This window comes from Gordionus sp. m RMFG-2023, chromosome 1, assembly GCF_954871325.1.
Source record: "Gordionus sp. m RMFG-2023 chromosome 1, tfGorSpeb1-WG-v2, whole genome shotgun sequence".
Lineage (NCBI taxonomy): Eukaryota > Metazoa > Nematomorpha > Gordioida > Chordodea > Parachordodidae > Gordionus > Gordionus sp. m RMFG-2023.
The window spans coordinates 92,889,896-92,902,491 of NC_088775.1; the positions used below are offsets into that span (position 1 = coordinate 92,889,896).

Consider the following 12,596-nt stretch of genomic DNA (forward strand, 5'->3'; position numbering starts at 1 on the left):
AATTAGACCAATGTTCCTTCTTTAAAATAGAAAGACCTAAAAAATATATCCAAATTTTATTATTTATGGTGGAATCATCCAAGAATCCTCCCCCCCCCCTACCCCCAACATGATTTATATAAAAATCTTGGATAACTAGGGGAGCTAAATTAATTTATTTTTTTTGAAAAATATTTCGAGCAGGGTTCTAAATTTTAGTAAATCTATTCAGGGTAGTGTTGCTAGATTACCTATCTTTGACCATCTCTATTGTGTCTTAGAGTCAAGATTTTAGACTAAAAAAAATGTCAATTAAAGCTTCTGAGTTGAGCCCCTCATCTTGAAGATTGATTAGAATATTTCTGGATAAAAATATGGCTAAGCAGTTTTATAGTTGACTAAAGAATAGGTAGTTTAAACAACACTAAATTCAGGGCTAAATATTTGAAATCTTGTCTCTCGTCAAAATATAAAATGACAATTAGAATTCAATTTGCGGATAAGGGAACAACACAATCCATAAACGCGTCGAATATATGCGTATTTGAATTTGGAGTACGCGGATTTCGGACCATTTAGTTCGGCTATAGTTATATTTTATTATTTTACAGATTTCGAGAAGTGCGTGTTTTTTATCGAGATAAAAAAACACAATATTTTTTCTTCTTTACACACAAAAAAAAAATAGAAATATTCAAGGGAAAAATTTTTTTTTTATTGGGCTTCAATTCAGCTCTTATTTCTTCTTCTTTGCCTTTTGGATTTATGTTTCGAATTTTTAGGAATATTGGATTTGAAATTGGGATTCGAAGGATCTAAAGCGTAGTTGGGATTGGAACGAATAGCCAGGAATCTATCGTCGTTTTGATCGCACTTTTTGGATAATAATATAGATAAATATTATTTATATATATAATTAATTAAATATTTAAATGGAGACAATGCTTCTAACTATTCGCAAAAGTTAAAATATCAAGTTTTCCAGTTAAAGTTGTTCTCTATGCATCATTATTAGAGTTACCGCTCATTTTTCAATGTGCCAAATATTTAGAGCTTGCTACCCTCCATCCAATGATATATAATAATACCTAGACTGAGGATGCATTGAAGGCGTTGTTGAATGAAAATCAGCCGGACCCGCCATTTTGGTAACCCATATACCGATAAATTGATAACCTGCTTCATTATTATCTCGCTGATTAAGGCAATTCTTTCATAGATTTTGCGTTAGAGATAGGAATAAATTGACCTCTCGTTTAAAATTTTCAATAATTATATGGGTTAATCAAAATGGCATCCCAGCTGTTTTAATGAATGCAACTAGGTAATATGTCATCGCCTCCCATCTCGTTTAAACTAAACTAAATTGAACCTTATTATGGCCCGTGCCTGTCAATCAACATAAACATGTGTTAAGTAAGCCTAATATTAAATTTCGAAACTATTGTAAAATGGTCGGCATTTAAGATCACTTTTAAGAAAGGCCTTATTTTTAAACGAATAATAATAATCCCAAACATGCAGATGGAACAAACAAATTTTTAACGCTGTTTAGATGTAAATATTTATTATTTAGATTCCTATGATAATTAATTACAATTCATTATACATACGTAAATTTATGGATAGACTCCATTATACATATGCTGCTCGCCTTAATTTGGAACATATGATTTATACATAAAGAATTTAAAATGAAAGAATGAAAAGAAAGAAAGAAAAAGAAAGAAAGAAAGAAAGAAAGAAAGAAAGAAAGAAAGAAAGAAAGAAAGAAAGAAAGAAAGAAAGAAAGAAAGAAAGAAAGAAAGAAAGAAAGAGGTGAAGAATAAAAAATAATATTCAACCTCAAACTCATCATCATCTCCCTCATCATTCTGAATTTCGGCGTCTGTAATTCTTTTCTTTTTCTTCCTGTCGAATTTTCTGGAAACCTTCTGAGGTTCGGCAATATGTTTTTGGTTGGGATCTAAACGCGATAAACTTTCGTTAGTCGAATTCTGGCGCTTTTTTGGTGGGCAACGCTTGTTGGCAGAATTAGCAACGAGATTGTCGTCCATCATTAGAAGTTCTAAATCGGCCTTCGAATGATTGGCACGCATATTATCGTCATCGTCTGAAGAGAGCGAATATTCCTGCGATTTGTATTTAAGAATAATATTTTTTTAGAGTTACAGATGATATTATTGTCAGAGACCTGCAGGCCCGGCCCTAAGCCCGGCGCGTATTTTAATTTTTTTTAAATATACCCGGGCCGAGTTTGAAATCACCATAACCCGGGTCGGGCTGAGCCGAATAAAATCCGGGCCGGGTTGTGCACACGGTACCTCTGCAAGTCTCTGATTATATATAATTATCTGGTTTCTTCTTCTCAAAAAAAAATTACCCGATCTTCTGTACTAGCATTTCGAAACTTCTGCAGTTTCTTCTGTTTCTTCGCCATCTTTTTGGCCTTATCCTTAGCCAAATATTTCTCCCAGGGAGCCATACTTCCTAGGTTCTGTTGCTGCAATTTATTGTCCACCAAATCTTGGGCCATATCATCGAGTTCTATTTTTATTAATTTTTTTTTAAATTAGAAAAAAATTATACAGGAGAGGATCAGATGTGAGTTTGTATCTGTACAATATTTAGAGATCCAAATTAGAAGTTACATTTTACCGCTTTAGTATAGGGGGGGGGGGAGAATAACGCGAATCGCGAATGTTAATTTTTAAAACCGCCACATCTCAACTCGTATGTTGGAAGGGGGGAATTTATTTTTTTTATTTCAGCACTCCCTCTAGATAATTTTTCGGAATGTTCACTGAAACCGGAAACGTTTAGACGGTATTTTCGTTTCTCAAACATCTGTTAATCGGTTCGGGAAAGTTATTCGCACAAATATATTTTTAAAAAAAATTTTTTAATAACCGAATAAACCAAGAATTACCGGGCTCCCAGGTGATTTGCATGACTTTATCCGTGGCATCGGCCATGATTTCCTCGCCATTTTTTTTTCGGTTCTCGAAAAAATCGTCATCGAATTCGTCGTTGGACGAAAGTTCTCCATTTTTGGCGGAGGAGCGAGATGATCGATCCGGCAAATCTTCCCCTTCCTTCCCGCCCAAAACTCCTTTCAATAATCGCCGGTATTTGGCGTATTTGTCCTCTCTTTTTGACACATCTTTCGCCGAGGAACTGTCGCCTAGAGGGAAAAGGGGGGGGGATTTAATTTTTTTTGAAAAATAAGCAAAAAATCGCTAACTTAGTAACCTGAAGATTTTGCTCGTAAGATGGAACGAAGTCTTGGAACATCTACATTTTTTTTTTCTGGCTAAAATATTGAGTCAGCCGTTTTTTTAGAAATCGTACCCAAACGGGAGCGAGTTTGTAAATCACTACAATTCGATAATATGCAACTTTCGGAAAACCGATCTCACAACCGGTTAGTTTGTTATGTTTGAATAAATTTATATTCCCCTAACTCCGGATAATTTATTTTTTTTGTTTACAAAAAAAAAACAAATATGGCGTGGGCAAGTGTTGTTATAAAACCCCGGTTCGGGCCGATTTTAAAAACCGGCCCGATAGACCTGAAGATTTTGCTCATGTAACTGGCAGAAATGCTTGGAACATCTATTTACCCGATACTCGGTGCTCACATAATATTATTTTAGCTAATATCTTAATCGGGCCGTTTTGAAAAAAAATCGACTTCAAATCGGCCTTTCTAACAACACTAGGCCAGAGTTGACAGGAACGAGACTCGCCCAATCAATCGCCATCCGGGCCAGGAAGTCACAGAAGCGCTACCTCTACCCCGTACAGGAGGAAGTCAAGAGCCCCCACACTAGCGCCACCGCTGCCGATCATGCGGTGGTTAGTATTTCCATGACTGTAATAGTATGGTGTCCTACTACATCCCCTATATACTAAAACTTAGTCAAAGGTAATTGTTGAATGATATTAAAAAATAATTCTAATAATTACATCTCACAACAACATTTTAATTCATTAAATATATGATTTTTAAACCATCACTTTATTATTTTTGTAGCTTACACAAAGGGGAATCAAAAAAAAAATTGATTGACATTTTTTTTGATATTCGACACAAAACTTGTAAAGATCGTCATTTGATAATTGTATAAAATTAAATATAAAATATACGAATCTACATTTAAACATTATTTGATTGACATTGGATATTATACAAAGTTATTATATATAATGTAAAAATACACAATTACAATAGATACGATAACACAATTAAAAACACAGATAGAAAGAAAGAAAGAAAGAAAGAAAGAAAGAAAGAAAGAAAGAAAGAAAGAAAGAAAGCAGTTTTTCAATGATGATTCCACTATTAAAGTCTCCATAATTCATTCCTATTTTCAATATCCTAATTTTCAAATTTAATTACTTTAAATAATTCATCATCAGAATAAAAAAATATATTCAAAAATTCCAAACACGTTCATTTGTTTAGACCAAATTTTTTGTCATAAAAATTATTATTTCTCGATATTCCCCATGAAAAATAGGAATTTGAAACTCAAAAAAAAAATATATAAATTTTTGGATCTTTCTGAAATTCTATACCATCGAAATATCGGATTGAATTGATGCTAAAAAGATGGGAGCAGTGTAAACTGGTGATCTACATTGGGCCTAATTTTTCAAACCCGGCCCGGCACTAAATTCCGAAACCCGTTCGGGCCGGGCCTACTTGTCTCTAGTGTAAACCTTCTAGAAGAAAAACATAAACCGGACAACTTCATTTTTGAAAGCAATTTTTAATTTCATTGCTTTAGACTCACAAGGAAAATAATAATTTAAAAGCGTGAAGGTCAACCTTTGCTATCATTTGCCTCGGTGATCTTCGTCATTGCATCTTCTTCGCAATCGTACCCAGATTCGGAGGAGTTTGACGAAGGGGGAGCCAGAAACATGCCCAGATCTTTCAGTTTATCGCAGGATTCCATCCGCCCCTTCGATTCGTTTACCGCCGTATCGGGAACGGAAGCTGACTCAGGACCGAACTCCAAAAGGTTTTGCAAGAGTAAGGCCTTTTCTTTCCTTTTCTGTTTGCCGCTGTTCTTGCTTTTGCCTACCTAATGAGAGAAAAAATAATTAACATTTATTTCTCTATTCCTCGGTATTTATATATTTGTTTAAAACCCTGATTTCGTCTTTTCCCGTGGAATATAACGATGACAATTGTTTATTTAGTATCAACTGACGTGTTGGGTCCTGGTTATCCCAGGTTAAGTCGAAATTCGTCTGGCTTAAGCAGGGGTTAGGAACCAACGGGAGTGACTCGTTTGTTCGAATCGAAGGGATGATGGACATTTGCCAATCAAATCGGGAAAGAATATCGGATTCCGGATTATCGGCGGAAGTGTGGAAAGTGGTCTCCTCTGGGACGTATCTAATTTGCAAAAAAAAATATCGTAAAAATATTGGAGCGACTATTTAGGGTTGGGTTACGAGCAAAAACCATGCTAATTATTTATAATTTAGAGTTGCCAGAATTTAATTCTAGGGTTTCTTACGAGTACGCCTCTCCCTTCTGACGGCAGTGGTCAGCTCTTTTTGACCATAAATTTTTGGGGAAAAATTTACGATATCATAATTTTAAAAGCGATAAATTAAGTAGGTTTAGGGTGTTTATCAGAGGCCCTTTTTGCTCAAAAATATCTTTTTATTTGGCGTAGAACGTTAATAATCAAAGTATAAAATCTTTTTTACTGCTTTATTCAGATGGAACATTTTAACAATAATACCCATTACAACTATACTCAAAGGTGATGTATGTTATGCAAATCGTTTATAGCGTGAGTTATATAGAGTTAGGTACTAAACTCCAGGGAACATGGGTTTAATATATTTTACTAAAAGGCGCTAAATAAAACTAGAAAGGTCAGTTTTATAATTCTCGGGTAACAGGTCCTTTTAGCGAAATATCTCGAACCAGGAAAGTTTTTCTCCAAAAGAAGAACATCGGTAAAAAATAAAAATTAGATATAAAAATATATTCTTCACACCAAATTTAAGGTCCTTTATGACCTCGAGGGTTAAAACGCCATTCACGTTCACATTGCCCCTGTCAATCACTCTATCCATCTCCTCCCCCCTCCCTTCCTTAAAAATCGAAAGAGAGTTTTACTAAACCCTTATAACCTGAGATCTATTATATTAGATGTTTTCTCGAATTCTAATCCGTTGCACTCGTCGTATATATGTTGCGCGGTGTCGATAGTGTCGCACTCCACGATGGCGTACGCGTATTTCATGCTAAAACATATGTTTTTTTGAAAAAAAAGACATATTCATAATCTAATTGTCCGATCGATATTTGCGTTTTTTCGCGGTGACCCGCTTAAAAAAATATACTTTAAAAAAAACGCCCTAAATGTCTCAAAAGCTGTTTAGAGATGTCAAAAAGCTGTCAGAGATCTCAAAAGTTGTTTAGAAATGTCAAAAGCGGTTTAAAGATCTCAAAAGTTGTTTAGAGATCTCAAAAGCATTTTTTTTCGCATGCCTCAAAATAATATAATTAAAAAAACGCTAATTTGCAAATTATCCAAAAAAAATAAAATCAAAATCTTATTTTTTTTTGATATAAATCGATTTCCGTTTCCTGTTTAACTCACTATTTTTTAAATATCATTTGATTGCTAATAACGCGACATGTCAACGATGTGCGGTAGTTATTTAAGATCTGTTTGGATCTAAATCTAAAAAAGGGTTGGAGAAATAAATGGTCATCAATGGTATGTCCCAGGATGTACCGAGCTTCGTCGAAAGGCGGTGGTCACCCCTGTTTGAGTTGACGTGGAATTGAACATATCTAAGTACACTATATATCAAAGACCCACAGGTTGATTCCAAGAACCCGGCCCCGAATATAAATAGATCGATTCCAATCTTAAGTCATCTTCAAAACCCAATACTGGGAACTGGGTTGAAAATCGTGAAAAGGGAATCAATGTGACATTTCATTTTGCCATCACTGATTCTCAATTTTCCCTTTTTGAGACAATTTACAAAATGGGAGAACAAAATCAATTTTAAAATTTGGCAAATTTTTTTATAATTTAGGCCAGGCGAAAATAAAAAAAATTAAGAATTCCAGGCAATCTCGTGAAAATTAGAAAAAAATGATAAAAAGAAAAAGAAATAGAAGACAACAAATGGATAAGAATGGAAAAGAATGGAATGAAAAAACGTGCATAATTTTTACGTGTTTATTTGATATCTCCTCAATTTTTCGATGTCAAAATTTTCCGCTTCGCTTTCGTCATCCTCGCTACCTGTTGTGCGTTTATTATTCGTGTGATTTATAAGAGATATATGGGAGAAATATTTTTAAAAAAAAAAAATTAGGGCTCTCGAAATATAAGAGACACGTAATAGACTAATACGTAATCATGCATAGGCCGAAAGCCAAAAACTCGATCCGATTTTATGGATATCGAATACCGAATAGCAGTAATTCGATTCGAGTAACCTTTAGAATATCGAAACATCTGTTCCATCCATAATTTACATCCCTTAATTTTCCTAGTAAATTTCTTTTTTTATCAAGTTAGGTTATATCCTAATTTAATGCATTAGAAAAGAAGTGGGATGGAAGGAAAAAAAACAAAGAATGTTAAATTTTTTTTTAAAATAAAATTTACAATTATATCACGAATCACCCCTCAATTTTTTTACCCTATTAAAAACCTAATCAAAATTATATTTTAAGCTTGTTTTTTTTGTTGTTTTCTATATGTTTTTTTAAATAAAAAAAAACTTATTGTTTTTTTTATATATATCCCCAATTAGAATTTAAAAAACAAAAAAAACACAAGTTCGCACAAATACTCTTTATAAATGTTTTACCTTATAAAAATTAACAATTCAAAATTTAATCGAAAGACCTAAATACCTTATAGTAGATTCAAAAAATGATATGCATTTTAGATTTAATATTTTGCTATGTATATAGGGCTATGTCTAAACTTGTCATCCTAACCCTAACCTAAATCCCTTATAGATTCAAAAATGATAGATACCTTAGATTTAATATTTTGCTATGTATAAGACTATGTCTAAATTTGTTCTACCCCTAACTCTAAATACCTTATAGAATCAAAAATGATATATACACTTAAGATTTAATAAAATGCTATGTATAAGGCTATGTCTAAACTTGTCATCCTAACCCTAACCTAAATATAGATTCCAAAATGATAGATACCTTAGATTTATTTTGCTATGTATAAGACTATGTCTAAACTTGTTCCAACCCTAACCCAAAACCAAAATCCCTTATAGATTCCAAAATATAGATACCTTAGATTTAATATTTTGCTATGTATATAAGGATAGTTCTAAACTTGTCATCCTAACCCTAACCTAAATCCCTTATAGATTCCAAAATGATAGATACCTTAGATTTAATATTTTGCTATGTATAAGGACTGTGTCTAAACTTGTTCTAACCCTAACCCTAAACCAAAATACCTTATAGAATCAAAAATGATATATACACTTTAGATTTAATATTTTGCTATGTCTAAACTTGTTCTACCCCTAACCCTAAACCTAAATACCTTATAGAATCAAAAATGATATATACACTTTAGATTTAATAAAATGCTATGTATAAGGCTATGTCTAAACTTGTCATCCTAACCCTAACCTAAATCCCTTATAGATTCCAAAATGATAGATACCTTAGATTTAATATTTTGCTATGTATAAGGACTGTGTCTAAACTTGTTCTAACCCTAACCCTAAACCAAAATACCTTATAGAATCAAAAATGATTTATTCACTTTAGATTTAATAAAATGCTATGTATAAGGCTATGTCTAAACTTGTCATCCTAACCCTAAACCTAACCCCCTAATGCCTTTAAGAATATAATAGTTCCAACTTGATTCTTTGTGGAGAGCCATAAATAAAAAAAAGGAAGGAGATAGAATTAATTAAATATAAAACTAAACTCGTCTTTTTCGCGGGCTTGTTTGCCGCATTACCCGGTTTAAACAGCTGATCCATGACCGCGAAAGGTCCCTTAGCGTCCTCTTCCGCCTTCATCCTTTTGCCGTACTCCGATCTGTATATCTATATTTTTTTACATATATATTCAATTTGTCGCGTTTCAGACATTTAAGTATCAATTTACGGCGATCGCGACGAATCGCAAAATAATTAATTCAATTCCATAGTCTTTATATTTTTATCGCGATCCCTGAGCGTTACGCGATGTCTTCACTGTAAATTGAAACCTCGGTAAAATTGTAAACATTTAAAATAACGATGTTTATAAGTTAGTGTTGTTAAAAGGCTCGTTTTGAGCCGATTTTTAAAAGCAGCTAACTCAATATCCAGAAAAATATAGCCTAAGCCTTAAGATTCCGATGATATATGTTCAGAACCTTCGCTTCCTTCTATGAGCAAAATCTTCAGGTCTTGCGTAATATTTTTCTAGGTGAAAAAGGACCTCATTATCCCGGTTTATTATAACCACTTTAATAACAACTCCAAGCGTGCCGAATTAACATAAAATCTGTATCCGGTCATTTACCAAGGCATTCTCGCATTCGAAAAATTTATCGTCAGATAAATTATTTTATTTAAAAAAACTGTAAATACGTGGTTATAAATAATAGAGATCAGTTTTAAATTATAAAATATCTTAAAATATGAGGATTCGTTTGAATGTAAAAATTATTTCCCCCTATCTGATTTTTTAAAAATTCTTTAAGTAATTTTGATATTCGATCCGGCATGGAGACTAGGAAATATATTTTTTAAAAGGCCATGAATTGCACCTACATTTTATTAACAATTATAGCAACACCGGTTAGCTCTGTAGAACTATAAATGTGTGTATTACATGATAAAATATTTAAATGTAAGTAACGTACAAATTTTTTTTAAAAAAATGTGATGGAAGTTTGCGTGTGTAAGCATGATAATGGAAAAACATAATAATTATTATTCAAATGTGACATATAAATTGAACTAACTGTGACATTTTTGACAATCCCTCCAGCTGGCTTGATCGAATCGAATAACAGGAATAGGTCTTTCGCATTAATCAATTCCCAAGTCATGTTGCAAACTGCTAACCTGTTAGTTGTCTCACCAATTTCTGGACAATCAGCATCGAGTTCTCCCCATTTGTGATCAATGTAATCTCAAATTTAGTTTCGAATAAAATACTAAAAATCATGCTAATAATATAGTCAAGGGATCCAAACCTTAGAACCTCTAAATCAAACCTGAACTGTTATAAATAATTCTAAAATCTGTAAATCTGTATGGATCTTTCGATATCGTATATTTTTTTAAACATTAACTTATTTTGATTTTGAAGTTAGGTATCAGTGATTGTCTTTGTATATTGCTATTTGAATGTGCCATAATATAATTTAAGAGAAGATAATCTTAATAATATTTAATTGTGTAATGGCACAATATTAATTTTAATGGATAGTGATAAATTAGATAAAGAATGTGTGTTTCTTTACATAATTCTAATAAGCCTCAATCTAAAAAAAGGTTTAAACAAGTTTTTTAAATCGTCAAACCAAATACTATCATTTTTTTGATAAATAAGCAAACTTACACCATTACTTGTTATTAAACTTAAATCTGAATCAGAACATGCTTAGGTTCATTATTCTGGCATTTGTGATCATATATATTGGAGATAGGGTTGTTAAACAGCTGATTTGTAAAAATGGTTAGCACAATAGTTTACCCAGAAAAATATTGCCTAAGTCTCAAGATTTTGCTTATAAGATCTTCAGGCTCCTGTAATATTTTCCTAGATAAAATAATGAGTTGGCCCTTTATAAAAATCGGATTGAATTGAGCAATTTATCACCATTATTTAGAAAATCTGCAGAGTCCAGGATTTTGAGCCAGATGAATCATGCACAATATATATATAGGCTAGGCTGGTGTTAGAATTTCCCAAAATTTATAAACTCTTTATTTTTATAAAATATATTATGAGTTGTAAAAAAATATTTTACAAGCCATGCAAATAAATTTATAGGATTTATTAAAAAATATTTACATGCTGGTTCAGGCATATTTCTAATATATTATTAGTTGCCGGATATAATCAGAACTCTCATAAGGGGGGGGGGGGGGGGGGGGTCTTTTCTCCCATGAAATGAGCTTTAAGCCCTTATGTTTGGCAGGGTTAATTTAAAAAAATATATTAATAATTTTGAGTTTAGATGATTACTATATTTAAAATGCCATTTTAATTTTTTTTTAGTGCCCCAACTTTTGACTGCATCTTTGCCAATTGCAATCATATTTAATCAAGATTGACTAAGATGAAAAACAAACCTTCAGATAGAGAATCATCACTATCCGTTTGAGTGGATTCTGATTCTGATGGAGAATCATGTGTAGAATGAGATCCAGGCGATTCAATTAATTTTAATGCTTTATTATCTGTTTTAGGATATTTAACCGAACTGTCTATTGCATCATCAGTCTCTGATTCTGTATCGATTTTGTAATACCTTTTCATGTCTTCGTTCGATGTTAGGTTAACATCTCTCCCCCTCTTGTCCATTGTGCCTTTTATTTTAAACTTTTCATCTGTGAACATGCCCTTGAATCGTTTATCAATCTTAATTTTATTAGCCTTAACTGACATCCTCTTGAATTTTGGATTGTTATATATGTGAGAAAACCTATCATCTTTAAGAATCTATAAATTATATAAGAATCATTACAATCTAGAGCTAGATTACTTTTGGATCCATGCTGACTTATGAATGAATGTCAGCAATTAAAATTATTTACAAAAGAACACTTTATTGGAGGTATTTAAATTTTTTTTTTAATTCCTTTTATTATTCATTTTAAAATAATGTCTAATATAAACAATTTAATTAAAAAAGAAAGTTGTCATTGAATTTCTAAGGAAACCAAATAGTTGTCTCAAAACACTGGGCTGATTATTAAATTTAAAAGATCTACGATCTAATCCCCATTGATTTAAGAAATCTTTAACCCAAAAATTTAATTTTTCTTGATGGTAGACTTTTGCCAAGTTTAAATGATTGTTACTTTCAACTTAAATTGTTTTGTTATATATCCGAAGGATATGTTATTATTTTATCATTTTCGATTGTGTTATTACTAACGCGTTGAGATAATTGTATCCTCAAGATACATTTTTAATGATTGATTATATTAACAACATTATATTTTTATATATATTTGAGATGAAGAAAAAAGATATTCGTTTTTAAAATGTAGTTTAAAAATTGGGATGATTAAATTTCAACCAAGGCCCCCTAGTTTTACAATTAAACAAAGATAAATATAGATATGTAGTTTTCGTATAATCTTAATGCTATCAAATTTAAGAAGACTAGAGATCATTTAATATGAATAAAATATTGATAATCATATTATCGTTAAACGATACAATGATTATTAAAATTAAATGATCTCTTACATTTATAAGACAAGAGTAACTTGTAGAAATTTCATTAATGTGTAATTGATAATATGAGATGAAAATTGATGTAATCTAAAAAATAAAGAAAGGATTAAGTGAAATTTTAGCCTGAATCTTCTTATTCACATTATTTATTTCATTC

General features: G+C 31.9%; 1 protein-coding gene across 1 annotated transcript; it reads right to left on the minus strand.

Annotated features, from left to right (window-relative positions):
* Positions 1-587: 587 nt before the first annotated feature.
* LOC135931150 (ESF1 homolog) lies at positions 588-11,768 on the minus strand. Its single transcript, XM_065468053.1, has 12 exons — positions 11,739-11,768; positions 11,326-11,695; positions 9,987-10,156; positions 8,958-9,078; positions 7,205-7,274; positions 6,142-6,255; positions 5,140-5,389; positions 4,814-5,072; positions 2,909-3,163; positions 2,363-2,526; positions 1,824-2,111; positions 588-852 (listed from the first exon to the last, which is right to left on the minus strand). The coding sequence occupies exons 1-12, from the start codon at positions 11,748-11,750 to the stop codon at positions 709-711; spliced, it is 2,217 nt and encodes a 738-aa protein (XP_065324125.1). The 5' UTR covers positions 11,751-11,768; the 3' UTR covers positions 588-708.
* Between the last annotated feature and the right edge of the window lie 828 nt (positions 11,769-12,596).